The sequence below is a fragment of the Lissotriton helveticus genome, chromosome 1_1, assembly GCF_964261635.1.
Source record: "Lissotriton helveticus chromosome 1_1, aLisHel1.1, whole genome shotgun sequence".
NCBI classification, from domain to species: domain Eukaryota; kingdom Metazoa; phylum Chordata; class Amphibia; order Caudata; family Salamandridae; genus Lissotriton; species Lissotriton helveticus.
This window is the reverse complement of record NC_136057.1, coordinates 143,394,172-143,411,564: the sequence shown is the minus strand read 5'-3', so window position 1 is coordinate 143,411,564 and position 17,393 is coordinate 143,394,172. Positions and strand designations below refer to the sequence as shown.

The 17,393-nt window shown below is 39.6% G+C and overlaps 1 protein-coding gene across 7 annotated transcripts in view; it reads left to right on the top strand.

The window, feature by feature from the left end:
- CLCF1 (cardiotrophin like cytokine factor 1) overlaps nt 1–5,648 on the top strand; it is a 1,651,704-nt gene extending 1,646,056 nt beyond the window's left edge. For all 7 annotated transcript variants that reach the window (XM_078658627.1, XM_078658384.1, XM_078658468.1 and 4 more), the window contains one exon: nt 2,426–5,648. In XM_078658627.1, the coding sequence (XP_078514753.1) occupies nt 2,426–2,905 (480 nt within the window). In that variant the 3' untranslated portion in view covers nt 2,906–5,648. The remainder of the gene's footprint in view (nt 1–2,425) is intronic.
- The last annotated feature ends 11,745 nt before the right edge of the window (nt 5,649–17,393 follow it).

Genomic DNA, 17,393 nt, shown 5'->3' with positions numbered 1-17,393 from the left:
AATGACACGGTGAAGGGGCAATTCCTGCCTCACTCCAAAAGCTTACAAATTTCCCATATATAAAAAGCACCCGTAATATTCTCAATGATAAAAAAATCTGTCTAAAAATATATCTTGAAACTAATGCTACAACCTAAAAAAAGTATTTGGGTCATCCAACCGTTTCAGTTTCCAGCAAGGACATTTTTATCGCCTTCATATATTTTGCCATAGCAATTGCTATATCGAGGTTTGGCATGTCAGTAAGAAGTTTGATCGCTAACATGTGCTCAGTTACACCATATTTTAGAAAGATGGGTTGTAAAAACAATTTCCGCTGAAACAAGAATTTTTGGCAGTCCAATATGATAAGTAAATTGTCACACTTTGTACCTAATCCACAGAAGCATTTGCCATCAGATTGTACCATTACTGCTTTTCTATTAACATGTGATACACAATGATTGATGCCTATTCTCCATCTGCGCACTTCGGCTCTAAGGCCTGTGTTGGGTAGTGTATTCAGGTAGGGGTACCACATTTAATTCTCCCAGCTATTCATCATATAATGAACTGATTCTTTCTTTCTCAGGTACATCAGATCTTCTAGCCTGGATACTTCATTCCCTGTGGTTCTAAGCTCACCATTCGTAGCTTCTACCAAGAGTGACGACTGGTCGAATTTCACTTTTAGGTTTTTACAAACTGCAAACAATTTCATTCTGACCTCATTGGCCCATTTTAAGTCACTATGCAAGGCCTCATCCTTGCACCATTGTGATACTTTCATGACTTCCTCAGATCCCAATCTCTTCCAAAATCTTAGTAGGGCCACTTGCACCTGTATGTTCCATGATGTCAGACCTAGTTCCAATCTGAGTGCCTGGATCATTGAGGAGCCTGGTAATGACATCAATGGTTTTAGACATTTCCCTTCCTCAATGTCCCAACTAGTTTTCCCACTTAGGCACAAGACTTCAACAACGTACTGCACTTGTGGGGGTATCATTGCCTTATAAGCTTTCAATAATGGTCGGTGCCTCATATCCCCATATATATGGTTACATTTTCTTAACCCACAGCTTGATGTATGGGCATTGGCATTCTGGGCCGCCAAATGCATGTCCCATTTTAGAGACTTTTCAAACCAGATGCCGAGATATCTATACTCGTTCACCTTTTCCAATTTGGTAGGGCCCAGATACCAGTTAAAACTCTGGGCTTTTTTCTCAAAGGATAAGATTTTAGTTTTGTCCTAACTTACAGTCCGACATTTAGCCACGCAGTATCCATTAAAAGCAGTTAACTTCCTATGCAATCCCATCTCAGTCTGGTCAAAGATTACCAGGTCTTCGGCATACAATAGGCAGGAATGTTGTTTCCTATTCATTTTAGGGCTGGCACTTCTATTCACCTTCAAAGCAGATGGTCGCCATTTGTGAGTAGTATTTTTGCAACCAGAGTATTAATTTGCTAACCACGCTATGTACTAATATGTCGGTTCACAAAAAACTGATTTCTACTAGGTCGCAATACAGCATAGCTCATGAATATTAATGATGTAGGTCGCAAATTACGACCCACTAGGATTTGCACCCATCATAGGGATGGAGGCTTGCTTAGGTCAGCAAACCATGTCTGTCAGTGCTTTTAAATAAAGCATTTTGTTCTTTAAATGCACCCTGTTGTACCTAAAGTAAAATGGGACGAATTTAAACCAAAAAAGAAAGAAGAGTGTCCTTTTTATTTTTTAAGAGTAGGCAGCGGTCCGTATGTTTTTAAACATTCACACACGGGAAGTGCGTTTGCAAATGGCGGAGGTGTTAAATAGATTAGTATTTTGCAACCGGAATTTGGTCCCAAAACCTTAATGCATACAATCCCAATTCTGTATTTGGAAGGGACACCCTAAACATGCCTCTTCCTCTTCCAAATACTGAATCAATATTTGATCACAAACCCAAATTGCGATTCGGTTACCGAATCGCAATTCGGGTTTGATATATCAGAATAAGCCTTTTTGCGACCATAGAAAGGTGTTGTACATTTGACCCTAGGGGCTGATTTCAGTAATCAAATAACATAAGTATGTCTCGGTCTTTATGCCCACAGCATTTCGTTTTTAGTACACAAGCATGACTTTAAAACCAATAAAATGTTTCACCACTGTTTCTTAATCCCTTCCCCTCAACATTTTCAGCTGACACCATAGCCCATTAGTTAACAAACTAACTTCACAATACATTGTTATTGTCTTGAAATGTGATTTGTGCGGAATGAATATTGGTACATTGCGTGCAATTGCAGTGTGACCAAATTGTAAGTTGAATTTCTTTTTCTTTTCAATTTTGAAATCATTTTCTCCTGGGGAGTAAAGACAGTGGAAGCTGGGTTGCATTTGATGGTCAAACTTGTTATCAATCGTCTCTCATTTCCTGCCTTTCAGCTTAACTACCTTGGACCTCCTTTCAATGAGCCTGACTTCAATCCACCACGAGTGAATGCAGCAGAGAAGATCCCTAGCGCCACTGTGGACTTTGAACTTTGGCGCAATTTGAATGATCACCTGCGACTGGCGGAGAACTATCGGGCTTATAGCCACTTACTCTGTTACCTGCAGGGCATCGACAGTGAGGTGGTGCGGGCCGAGCTACGGCGGAGCCTTGACCACTTCTGTACCAGCCTGCAGGGGCTGGTCATTAGCATTGCTGGGGTCATGACGTCCCTAGGATACCCACTGCCCCCATCCCTGGGGAGTCCCGCCAGGACGCGGGCTGCAAATGATTTTTCAAAGAAGATGGATGACTTTTGGTTGTTGAAAGAGCTGCAGACCTGGCTCTGGCGATCAGCCAAGGACCTCAACCGGCTAAAGAAGAAGGTCCCACCTTCAGTGGTGGCAATCCGCATGGATGCACAGGGTTTCTGACTTTTAGTCTTACCTCTCTCCTCTCACTTTTAGTTCCCCTTGAACAAAGCCATACATCCATGGGAAAAAGCAGCGTTGTCAGCTGAACAGGCAACCTACTATGCTCTAAAGAACTTGGCAACATAGAGACACCTTCATAAGGAAGACTCTTGATTATGATACAAGACAGTTCCTTGCTTTAGATCTGCTATATATACTGGGAAGTGTAGTTCTATTCCCTTCCCTTCTCAATGAAGAACAGAAAATTGCTCATCCTGCTCTTTGCAGACCGAGATGGGTAAATTGGCCAGTTATCCCTCTTTCTTTCCTAGCTAGCCCATCACCAGCCTGACAGATTTAAGAAGATGGACTTGATTTTGCTCTGAACGAAGGCCACAACTCAAGGTACAGAGGTTTCCACTTAAGGATGGTATACAGAACCTTCATGTCACTCTTTTGTTTTAAATAATTAACTCTTTGTAGTTTCTTTATGAAATGCAACCTCATTGAATATCCACTGTAGGCTTACCTCCTGCTCCAAAAGTCTTTAACCAAAGCTCATTCCAGTGTGTGCACAGAGAATCAGCTTATATTTTCTTCCACATGGGCTACACCCAATTCCAAGCTAAGAGTGCAGGCAGTTCATATGACAACTATTTAAATTGTACTTTGTTCCAGACAAGCCAGATATGAAGCTGGGGTTCTCTGCGAAGCTTATCACGCTCATACCGTGATAGTCCACCACAGGAGGTTAGAAATCCTCCTATGGGTAGTTCTATAAAGAATCACTTCAAAGAAGCAGATAAGTCCAGTTAAGGTAATGTCACACCCAAGCAGGTGAGCTCCCCGGAATCCTGAAGTCCCTCCAGTGAGCTGGAAGTCCCATTCATGATCCCCTAATGGCATGAGCCCTACCCAGTAGTCTAAAGGAAACTCCAGTGAGCTTGAAGTCCTGTTCATTCTCCCCCTAGTGGCAGAAGCCCTACCCATAACCATAACTTGACTTCAGTGAGCTTGAGCTTCACGTAATTGAACCTCCTCCCCCAGACAGAAGTCCTACCCAGAAACCCATAATCCTTTAGGATCTCTAGGAGGCTCGTAATCCAGTTCATAATCCACTCTGGGCAGATGTCCTTCCCTGCAGGGGTGTAACACAGGCCCCTGCTGGCCCTCACCCTCCAGGGGGCCCCGTCAGTACCGCACTTCTGCTGGGGAGCTCTAGATTGAGTCCGGAGGGAGCCCCTTCACGTACCCTGCAGGGGGCCCCCTCAAGGTTCGTTATTCCACTGCTTCCCTGGGTGCTTTCTTCCTGTCCAGGACTCTACAAGTTCAATGCATGCAAGAGTCCTACTCAAAGGTGATTCCAAAAGCAGATACATCTGTCTCATAATACTTTCCTCTGGAGCAGTAACGACTTTAGTCCAGGAGACACAAACATCCAATCCATGTTCAGTGGCTCCAACCAGCATTCAACCCAGGGATACAGAGATCCAGCCCAGTCTTTCCTTCAAGAGTGCAGTACACAGGTGGCACTACAATTCATATGGCTCATCGAACCTGTTCATGTTTTTCTTCATGGGGCTACATCCTAATCAACTGCAGGGGCACACACGAATCCAGACAGGATTTTCTCAAGTTTCCAGATGAATGTGTGAGCCAGTCATCTAGCCTTGTCTTCTTCTTTTATATTCTGGTACTTTTAGTCTTATTTTTATACTAGGGTAAACATGACTACAAACCCCATTATGCGAAGACAAAAACATGGACTAGATTAAACAGTAACTCTTGGAACTGGAAAACTTGACAACTTTCAGTCTCACAAGCCCAGTTGAGGTTGTTCTTTACCAGAGGAAGTCCAAAACATCATTGAAGGAAACCAAGAAACCCAGTTCCGGATTTCCAGATCCTCAAAAGAAGGGCCTGCATCCAGTGATAATTCTAGATAGCCCAAAAGTCCATGCCAGGTTTTCTCCTCATTAGTCACATTTAGAGTCCATTCCAGGGCGATCAAAGATCCATGCTGGGCACTGCACCTGTCCTTGTCATCTAGGTAACTTCTTGCTGCCACTAGTGTGACCTGAAGCATTGTCTTTTTGGAGATGCAGGTATGTGCATGTTTTGGTTAGAAGGGTGTTGGTTGCCGTATGTAGAGCAGAGGCTGGTGTTTGATGATTGCTGGAGAAGTGCTACTCTGACCCAGAGGCACCGATATCCAGTTCTTGCTTTTCACCTCCACATGTCTCCAGCCCTAGTCCATTCCAAGACTCCCAGAAATCAAGATTATTGATTCTGTCTGAGGGCGCTGTCGATGGTCCATTGAGAGAGACACAAATGGGGAGGAGCAGCACTCGAGTCTTCTCCAAGGTCCACGAAAAAACAGAGCATTTACTTCTGCCCCCACAGTCTACAACCAGCGCCCATTCAAGGAACATGCTGTTATATAGAATTAATGTTATTATCGTCAGACTCACAAATTCCCCGCAGGACCAAAGTTTTCTCAGTTGCACCTCTCAGTACATTTTTAATACCGTTTGTTGTTTTATAAAAAAAAATAACACAAATGGAAGAAAGGAATGAAAGCGAGTATTTTTTATGTAAAGTTTACGTGTAAAAAAGGAACTGAAAAAGTAGCATTTTATGATTGACTTTTTTATATTTCGTTCTCTGTTCTCAGTATTGGTACAAGAAGTGTTTTTAATCTGACAAGTTATTTTCTTTTTGTATTAATATTTATTTATTTTAAGATAAATGTTATTTATTATAATATTTATTGCAGATTGTCTATTCTTTTATTACCAAATAAAAGCTTAATCCTAAAATACCAGATTGAAATTCAGTCTCCATGCTTGTCACAAGCCCTCTCCCGGCAATGGGGCTCTCCTGCTCGCACGCAGATGGACAGACATATCACCCCATCACAAATCATAAATGCCCCAATCAGTGGAGCCCTCCCTGATTTGAAGGAACACAATGTACGCAGGTTTTCATATAAACAGTACACAAAGGCTCACATGACCCTACGCGCAAACAGGGTAGTGAGATTCCTATGCAGTAGACAGTCAGTCCACATACACACACGGATCAACCAATTGGTTCCTCCCTTTAATGTAAAGACTCCACGACACAAACAGACACACACACATACTGACAACAAGCAAAAAAACACACATCTTATCAACCCATCATTCAGGAGTACCCTCCATCATATTACGTGAGCCCACTGATGGGGTCCTCCACGCCATAGAAGATCCTCAAATAGACACACAAACACACACATTTGGCATACGTATCCCAACAAATCGACCTACACATACATACACACATGCGCAAATACACACACAGACTCCACATTAATAAGACTTCCCTTACAAACACACTCTGCCCTGCCAATGGGTATTTCCTGCCATGGAGAGACCTGCTCTAAGATTACATAGTACACTCAGAGAGGCACACCCATAACACAATCACGAGAAACTTCAACCATATGCAGTGTCACTGATGATTCCCTCTCACACTTATATACTAGCAATCACACAGCTTTGAGGAACCTTTAACATACACGCTCCCACATACACAGCACCCCATACTCTGAATGTATTTCCTCACAAAAACCCATTTGTGCTTGAAGAGACTCAACGCCCCCACCATCACCAACTAACGAGGAATCTCTGTCACATGCATAACACACAAATGGAACCTTCATGTCACCTCCTGACCAACGAGAGTCCTCTTACACAAACTCACACTGCTCAACCAATGGGGGCTTTCGTGCTATGGAGAGACTAGCTTTATAAATATACTTCTCAACTAAATATACCCTTCCTGCCATGGAGACTTCTTCCTCACCGACAATTGCATGTACACACTGCTCCATTAATAGAACACCCCCGCCCACACACATATACTCTTTCTCTCTCTTTTGCTGTCTCTCTCTCTCTCTTGCTCTCTCTCCCTCCTCCCTTTCCTCACTGAATAGGCATTCCCTGCCATGAAGATATTTACTGCATTCAGGCTCACTAAGACTGCTTCACAACATTGGAAAGACAACAACCAGGTGTGCTCTAGCAACAATATTGTTTTTCTTATTATGCAAGAAACTTCTCCCACACATACGCAAGCCACGAAAAACAGGTGGGGCCTGTCCTGCTGAAGGGAGTGTGTTTTATAGACACCCCACTCCGACATCTTCTATAGTGGTCAATGCTGTGAAGGAGCCCCATGTCATACACAAATTCCACCTCATTTGGGGGGAAACTGATACCACCTTTTTTCAAATCTGAGCCTCAAATTCAAGTTCAGGTAAGTTTCAGGTAGGTAAAGCAGACCATTCCTTAAGTAACTAATGCCCTTGTGACGGAGTACCATGTCTGCCAAACTCTCAATGCACCTTCCTCATTTAGGGACAGGTGGATGTCAATGACAAGCTCCCTTCAGCAGACCAAGAGAGAAGGGCCATCAGACGAAAGACATTACACAGTTCACCCTATTTAGGACGAAATATGTGACTGTCACTGCCAGGAAAAATCTGGCAATGAGGAATAGAAATAAAAGAATGTCAAGTTCCAGGGTGTGTGGGTAATTTGTTTTTCCACTTTCGGAGTTTGTTTTCTAATGCAATTTTTTATGTTTGGTGTGTGGCCAGCAAAATTGATAGCATGTTTGCACCTTTCAGCATGCAGCGATGACTGTTAGTTCGATAGTCATCTCTAAATTTGACCTAAATTAGGCCCTAAGACTTATTTTTCTGGTAGATATCCCACACACATCTTGTTTCTAGAAAAGTGTAGATAATAGCAGCAGATGAAGAAAATGCAGTTAAACTTGAAATGATCAAAGTGACACACAGGGCCCGATTCACAGAATGAACTTAAGACTCAATCCTAAACTTACTACTATTTTGTTATTCACAGAATCCACTTACTACTTTTGACATTCACAGAATGACCTTACTACTTTTGGTATTCACAGAAGTTAGGATTTTGTCTTAAGTTTGTCTTAAGTTTGTCTTAAGACAGACTTAAGACAGACTTAAGTTAGGATTTTGTCTTAAGTCTGTCTTAAGACAAACTTAAGACAAAATCCTAACTTCTGTGAATACCAAAAGTAGTAAATTCATTCTGTGAATGCCAAAAGTAGTAAATGCATTCTGGGAATAACAAAATAGTAGTAAGTTTAGGATTGAGTCTTAAGTTCATTCTGTGAATCGGGCCCTCAGTAGCTAACTGCTAGCATTCTAAACAAGCCCAAAAAAGAAAACATGACTGACAATCAGATAACTAGGCATTTTTCTCTCTTTTTGCATGTACATTTGTGATAATTTCTGGGAGCGAAAGCGGTAAAACTATCATGAGCAGGGATTAGGTTAAAGAGGATACAGACATGGGCTCACAAGCTGTAATAAAAGGAATCTTCCTTCCAAGTTTCTTAACACACTTCCATTGCAGGAATTTGTTTGCTGGGATGACTTATCCAAGATGGGGGTCACTGTGGACAGGATGCCACAAAGTGAAAGTGAAACTAAAATAAAATATCACAAAACTTCAAACTCTAATCCCACAAGACTTTGTGGTAGCAGCCATCTTGAATCATCAGTCTAAAAGGAGAAAGTGAAGTGAATCAAATCGCTTCCCAAACTTGCCGCTGGAGTCTTGGAAATACTGAAGTTTTTGGAATCACTCTCTGTTCTTCATGTTGCCTTGGATTTCTGCTTCTCTTACCACTACCACTGGTCTTGGGAAGCAAGAAGGTGTATACTTTCACCCATGACTGTCTTATCTTGACCTTCATGTAAAGCGCTCTGATACCTTCGGGTCGAGTTCGCGCTATATAAAACTAAAAACAAAAATCTCTTGGAAGGAATTCCTTTTGTCTCTAATCACCTTATGTAATGAACATTGCTGAACTTTGCTGACCGGTGAATCATTCCATAAGAAGTCAAAGGCTGAACTTTCTGCATATTTTGTAAACTTTATTTGGTTGTGAGTGCTGTTAACTTACATCCTATTATACTGTGACTTCATGTACTTTTCTACTCGAGCAGCAGCAAAATCAACTTGAATGGCGGCAGCAAAATCAACTTGAATGGCGGCGCACTTTTGAACAATGCATTGTACCATTCGTGCTGATTTTCAGCGCTACTCACACTACAGCAGCTGAATTGCAGCACAAGTTTCATATTTTCCACCTGTTGGCAGAATTCCGTAGACTCTAGCTGAGTTTTTCTATAACTTCGTGGAGTGAAACTCCGCGAGTTCCATTCACCCCTAGTTATGAGAAATTTAAGGAGAGTAGTTGAGAAAGAGGCGTTTATTCACCAAGTATTAGTTTGCTTTAAAACAAAATGATACTAGAATCTAGCTTATGATAGTAGTTAAAAGAAAGCTGATAAGTAAAGTTTTCTTATGTAGGTCAGAATACTGAAGTTGCACTTACCAAAATCTGTCTGGTTTGAAGAAAGCCTCATGCCAACTGTTTGTTTCTTTCTTATTCAATTCTCCTTCCTCCTTGCATTTTTGCGATCCACATTGAATTTGTGTTGGATCTGGGATGCCTTTTGGGAAAGTTAGAGTAGGCCTCAATGTATTCATTGTTCTTCCGCAGAACAGGGACTTCTTGTGAGTCCCCGAGTTCTTGACAGATTGGCAAGTCCACAAGAATAACATTTAACATGAGGGCCATGAATCCCACCTCTCTCTCTGATATAGAAAGGGCCATAAGAGCCTTACAAAAATATCTAGGAATCCAGGAATTAAAATTAATAGTTATGTCAACAAATATTAGGGATTTCAGACACAGTATATAGAATAACTGTCTCCACCGCCTCTCTACCAGCTACTGCCGCTAGGGAAGACCATGTTCAGGTAACAGTTAATAGAGAAATACCACTGATAGTGATGCCTGTGCAGACACCTTTGACGGCCCAAGAAAGGTATGGCACAACCCCACATAAATTAGGAATATTTATTAATTAATGTTGTCTGCATTTTCTATGTAAACCCAGTGCTTTTTCAATCCCTAAGTCAAAGGTTGTTTTATGTCTATCTTACTTCACAGATGAAACAACTTCTTGTTGTGTGGGTGTGGTGGAAGAAAATAATCCACTATTATACAAAGGAGGAAAATTCCAGAAAGAACTTAGATTTTTTTTCGATTGACACATTTTAAGACAAAGTTTTGACAATGAGTTGTTAGAATTACAGCAAGGAAGGAGATAATTGTTGCAATACATTACACAATTTCAAATATTGGTTTTAGAGTCTAATTGGCCTAAAAGATAAAGAACCACTATTTCCTATAGAGGAATGAAGGGAAATTGAAAGATTTATTGTACAAAATTCCACATAGGCCTAAGGATATTGAAGAACTAATTGTTTTATTCAGAAACTAGATCATAGGATGTCCAAAAGAATAAGAGTTGAGAAAAAAAATGAAATACACAGCAAGGTAGAGTGATAAAAGCATTTCAAGAAAGCAAGTTTGCTCTCTACCCCCTGAACCTATGCAGCTTGGTGCTGTTCTTATATCTCCTATTAAAGTAGAAGAGGAAATACGTAGATCAAAACAATTATGTTTATATTATGGTTTAGTCAAACGTTTTGTTAAAAACATAGGGGCCGATTCACAGAACTAACTTAAGACAAAATCCTAAACTTACTACTTTTGGTATTCACAGAAGGCATTTAGTAGTAGTAAACTTAGGATTTTGTCTTAATTTTGACTTAAGACAAACTTAAGACAAACTTAAGACAGACTTAAGACAGACTTAAGACAAACTTAAGACAAAATCCTAACTTAAGTCTGTCTTAAGTCTGTCTTAAGTCTGTCTTAAGTTTGTCTTAAGTCTGTCTTAAGTCTGTCTTAAGTTTGTCTTAAGTTTGTCTTAAGTCAAACTTCAGACAAAATCCTAACTTTACTACTACTAAATGCCTTCTTTGAATACCAAAAGTAGTTAGTTTAGGATTTTGTCGTAAGTTAGTTCTGTGAATCAGGCCCATAGTCCCCCGCCAAAATAAAATTGGGCAGGAAGCTAAATTTCTCAGGAAATATAAGGGACGATTTGTTGAGCAGCATTTCCATGGATAGTCCCATTAAGGAAGTACTATATAATACTTTACAAACTGGGGCAGCTTTCATGTGTCTTGATGCATCTTTTATTGTCAAAATTAATGTCTTTTTTACAGTTAACAGCACTAATTGAATCAGGAGCTAAAGGCTACTTCATATGCCATGCTTTAGTTTGTCATTTATGCTTAAAGCATAAAATATGAACGTCAACTAGAGCACATCAGAGCTGTAGATGGTAGATCCCTTACTTCACAACAGATAACACATTCCACTATATCCATGCAAGGTATGACTTCACAGAAACATAAGGAAACTTTCTCATTTGATGTCATTGATACACCGCAATTTCAGTTGATTTTGGGGTTTCCTTGGCTAATCAAGTATAACCTGTCTATTGATTGGTTAGAAAATTATTGTCAAACACTCTCAGTCTTCTGTGTCATTACCCTTATTTTTATGCCAAATAAAGATCTTCATCCATGTATTGATTATAGACCCCTTAACACAACAACCATTAAGAATTGTTGTCTACTCACCTTGATCTTAAGTCCTGCAAGATCAAATAAAGAATGCATGACTATTAACCAAAATAGATCCAAGAGCATCCTATCACCTAAGTGGAAGAACAAAATTTGGTCTATTTGAATATCAAGTAATGCCATTCGGATTATGCAGTGCACCCATAGTTTTTAAATTTTTCATTAAAGATGTCCTCAGAGAATGCATAGACATATTGGTCATAGTACATATTAACGACAACCTAATTTTTTCAATATCTTGTAGATGATGTATGTCTAGTATTGGAACAATTAATGACAAATCATTTCTATGCTAAAGCAGAGAATGTTTTTTCCATGTTTACACAATGGAATTTATGGGATTGCTGAATGATAGGATTATCAGAATAATCCTCGATTGGCCAAACTCTAAATCAGCGTAAGATCTACAGAAATAGATAAGGAAAATTCAATTATGCCTGTAAAAAAGTGTAATGATTTCAATTGTCAATCAAGTTATAGAGGAAATATCTTCAGAAATGATGACAGGAGTTCGAGGAAAGTGAAAAGAAGTAACCATATATGACAAGAAATTGTGCCTTCCTACAAAAACATTAGAAATCAAATTTGAAAGGAAACACATGAATCACCATTAGCAGGCTATCCAGGAATAAAGAAAATTATGGAATTTATCAAAAGAAAATTCTTGTGGCTAAATATGTAGAACAATATTAAAGAGTTTGTGGCCACATGTGATATTTGAAGAAGAAATAAAAATGATCATCAAAAAAGCACAGGTCTAGTAAAACCATTAGAAACCCCATCAAAACTTTAGCATACTGGAACGGTGGCGTTTATAGTAGATCTTCTACCAGACAATGAATTTACTGCTATCTTTTTGGTGTGGACACATATACCAAAATGCCATATTTTATTCATTTAAAGAGGAAACCTGTTAGCATCCGAAACCTGTAAACTATTTTTACAATATATTGTCAAGTTACATGGTCTACACACCATAGTAATATCTGACCGAGGCACAATTCATATTGAAATTCTGGAAAGAATTTTGTAAAAAGCTCAAATTTGCGATTCGATTATCCTCAGCCTATCATCCTCAGTCGGATGGTCAGACAGAAAAAATCAATCAAGAAATAGGAACGAACTTAAGATTTTATATTCAGGATCAATAATCTTGGGTGAATCATTAATGTATGCAGAATTCTGCAAGAACAACATCATCCATTCATCTTCTGGATTCACTCCTTTCTTCATCCTCAACGTTTCCATAACCCCCATCTGTTGTAAATATGCAAATATCTAACAGAAAATGTAACAAATGTCATGATAAATTGCAAGAAACAAGCAGACAAAAGAAGAAGAGAGGCTCCGAAATACCAAGTGGGGGATGGTGCCTGGCTGTTCACCAAGTATATAAGACTTTGTGGAAAAAAGAAATTCCATCCCAGATTTATTAGTCCATTTTCAATAAATAAAATTATCCTTCCATTTGCTTTGAAGTTAACACTTCCAGAAACCATGTAAATACATCTATTCTTTCATGTATCTTTAATGAAACTAGTGAAGAGGGTACTCATATTGATCAACCTCCTTCACCTATCATTCAATACTTCAATATAGAATATGAGATATAGTCTATTTTGGATTCTCGCTACACAAAAAGGAACTGCAGGAATTGATTTATTGAAAAGGATAAGGGGCTGAGGAAAGATTGAGGGAACCTGCTGAAACTACTGTTCATGCACCTCAGCTCCTAAATTGATTTCATAAAATGTACCCTGAAAAACCAAGGCCAAAGAATAACCATATAGGTGGTGGTAATGTCATGATCGCGGATAAGGTTGAAAAGAAATGCAGAAGTGGGCTCACAGTCTGAAATAAAAGGAAATGGAATCTTACTGCAAAATTCCTTAAAACGCTTCCATTGCAGAAATGTGTGTGCAGTTATGCCTCATCCAAGATGGCAGTTGCTGTGGACAAGGATGTCACAAAGTGAAAGTGGATCTAAAACGAAATATCAGCAGATTTGGAAATGTAGTTTAGCACACTTTCATGCTAGTGGCCATCTTGCATCTCTAGTAGAAAAGGAGAAAAGGAAGTCAATCAAATTGCTTCCCAAAATTGCATCTGAAGTCTTGGAAACCATGATGGTGGAGATCTTGGAGCCACACTTTGTTCTTTATGTTGCCTTGTGTTTCTCTTTCTATTGCTACTGGTTTTGGTAGACTGGTAGGAGGGTGTGCTGCTTTCACCTGTGACTGTCTTATCCTGAACCTTAATAATCTTTTACAAGGATTTGCTCATAACACATTGTCACCTTATGGAATAAGCATTGCTGAAATGGGAGACATTCCATTAAAAGTAAATGGCTGATCTTTCTGTATTGTTTATGAACTTTACTGGGTTGTTAATGCTGTTAACCCACCTCCTCTTTTCAATTGTGTTAGAAGTAGGGTGAGTTTTTTAACACACATTTTCATTATTTTCTCTATAAAGGATGTCAGCATAAAAAAGTAATCACTGTTATATTTTTCAAAATAGATACACTTACATGTTATAAGTAATTTAAGGTAGTACCTGAGAAAGAGGTGCTTGTAAACCAGATACCAATTTGCTTTTAAACAGTGATACTTAAATCTAGTTTACAATAGACTCGCAGGAACTAGTTTTTCTTTATTGCCCCATTCCTCTTTCTTGAATTTGTGTTGGGCTGGATTGCTTTTGGGAGATTTGGAGCAAGCCTCGATCTATTCATGGTACTTCCGTTGAATAAAATGAAAGTAATGTATAAAGTGCTCACGTACCCTAAGGCCACAAAAGACTGGACCAAATGGGCTGCTGATTGCCAAATATTAGAACCCCAGTCTTGTCAGCATTTAATTTAAAACCTGGAAGTGGCCTAACCCCAATGACTGGCTGCTAGGACTCCAGCATGCAACCACAAATTATAATTTGTAACATTCAATATTTTAATTCATATTCTTCATAACATTCCATATGTATCATCAATATCACATGATTATTTCTTTGTACAATTTCTTCGCTATACGAAATTTCAATGCATACATAAATTAAATTATATACATCAGTTCCATAGGAAACCACAAAATCTGAGCGCCCAATGCATTTCGGGACTTTCTTGTCCCTTCGTCAGGGGTTCCTGTCAAAAAGAAAAAAGGAAACTATTTAGCCAATGCCTCTATTGTTCTCTTAACAAAGTCTGTCAAAAAGAATCATAAATCAATGATTACTCGATCTCCTATATGCCTTCAGAACTCAGTCAGGTCTCTCCATTATGTATACTCCAAAATGCACTTTTATGCTACCCTACAACCAATCTAACTCCAAAATTTCTAAATAGTCTCACCTCTCCAATGCAGCTCCTGATTATATCATGCCGCAGAACTTTACTTTCAATACCACCAAATCTAAATGTGAAAAGCAACATGCTTATTGGAATTACCCTCGTCGTACAATTGTTATTCCATTCATCACACAGCTTAAAATGCTCACCTAATTCTTCCTTCACCACGGCACCTTTATCGTAACCTGTCAAGAGCACATAATTAATCATGAAATATGTGTGCATAGTGAGAAGAAAGCGATTAAAACATACGACCAGCCTTCCTCCACTCCCCGTTAGAAACGAGTCTCACCTGCTCAGAGTATATGAGCTGTGGTATGTCTCAGGGGAAGTTCTACGAGCGTCCTCTTAAAGACATAAACAAACCGCGGTTTGTGAATTACACTATTACGCGCCTAATGGGTATCATTTAAATAACTTGAAACCCGATTTTCCTTTGCATGCTTACCGTTAACGAACGCCCGGCGTGGGTTCTACCTTTCACATCCTAAAACGGAGGGGGATGCACTTCCGTGTCACCCTCCTTAAGATCACATGATTGCGTTGCGGCGCAACTAAACACAGAAAACGGCCTCAATTTTTACCACGAGTAGCACACTTTCGAACAAACTTTATTAAACCGCGGGTCCAATATTCAAGATACTAAACGAACAAAGCAGCCTCAAACCTGCCTGCCTGTCATGCCATCATACCAGTAATGATGAATATCTAAATTGTGCATGGGTCTAAATTTTCTATCAGAACGACGATATTATGCCAATGCAATGTCTATGGCCATAATCATTTTGTGCATCATTTCCAACTACACGAAAGTATAAACTTATTAATACATTTCAGATTTTTTGTAAAGTACATACAAACTCTTAATGTGAAACTTATGTCAGTGCTGCATTGGATGAAAACAACTTGATAATAAACATACAAACTCCTAATGTGAGACTTATATCGGTAATCCTATAGGTGCTAGCATAGTGACATTTTGTGTACTCAAGTGTATACATGTGTTTGCTTTATCAGGCGTGTTGGGTCCTACGTGTGATGCTGGCCAGCTGAAGATGGACTACTTCCCTAGAGAAAACAGCTCATTTCCAATTTATCATTAAGCCCGAAGGGCATCAAAGTTTTTAGTTTTTTAATCCAGAAGACTTCCCTCTGCAGGAGGTTTTTTGAATTGTCCATGCCTTCAATTTTAGGAACTTGCTCGATGATTGGAAACTTTAGTTGCGCTATAGAAGGACGCTGCTCAGTCCAATGCAGTGCCAACGGTGATGTAGTATTCTTATTTCTTATACGGCTCTTATGCTCAGATAAACGTATTTTGATTTTCCTCTCTGTCTTGCACACATAGAGGAGCCCACATCAGAGGCGCAACTAGAGCCAAATTTCGGGGGGGCTAAGAAAAAATTTCTGGGGGGGGCTGAACCTTTAATCCGTAGGCAGAGTGGAGCTGCAGGGCCTCCAACAAGGGGTGAAACAACAGCAAGGCCTAATTAACATTCAAATGGTCTTTTAAAGACCTGTAAATCGTTCGGGTGCGGCTGTGTCTGTGCCCGGGATCTGTCTCATCCCGGGCTGCCACACCCGATGGGGGGGCTGAAGCCCGGTGAGTTCAATGGGTGTTGCGCGCCTGGCCCACATGGACATTTGATCATGTATACAAGGTGTTCAGAGTTGCAATTCGTTGTGTGGTGTAGTTGTATACTTTCTCCTGTTCTAGGGTGTGCTAGAACATTTCCCAAAATTACATTATTGCAGTTTTTGGAATTCCAACACTTAGTTGTCCCCCGTGGGGGCTCTTCTCCTCGGGTCGATCTGATTCTTGTACGTTTCGTTAAAAATTCTTTCAAATTTTGCGCCTGTGTGTAGGCAAACAGAGGTCTCTCTTTGAACAGTGTGCCAAAATCACTTTCAGCCTCTAGTAATTCCCATCTTCTGGCAATGATTTTTTTAATATCCCTAGATGCAGACGAAAATTTTGAAACAAACACCATTCTCTTAGTGCTCTTTTTACGTTTCTTCTCCAAAAGTTGTAATCTAGGTAAAGCCTTCACTTTGGAAATCTGATTTTCTAATTGTTCTTCTGGGTAGCCTCGTTGTATATAGCGCAATTTTTGTTCCTCCAGTGTTTCATCACACACTCCTTCTTCTGATGAAATTCGCTTGATGCGCATGAATTGTGATACTGGTAAATTATGAATTAGATTCTTTGGATGAAAGCTTTTGTACTGCAAAGCATTGTTTTTATCCGTGGGTTTTTGAATACACGCGTTTGGATTTGATTGTCTTTTAATTCTACCATCACATCAAGGAAAGGTAGTGCTTGCTTATCCATACGCAACAATTACGTCAACTGGAATACCTTACGAGAAGAGAATTGAATCAACGATTACATGCCTCAACGCTAATCCAATATCATCGCGTGAAGCGGATCCCGCGTGGTCTCAGGCTAGCTATTCGACCGATGTTGTTCAGACTCAATAATAACCAAAAATTCATGGAGAAATGGTATTGTATACTGAATAAGTGTTCTCTGAATTTAATTTTATTATTAATTGAAGAATTG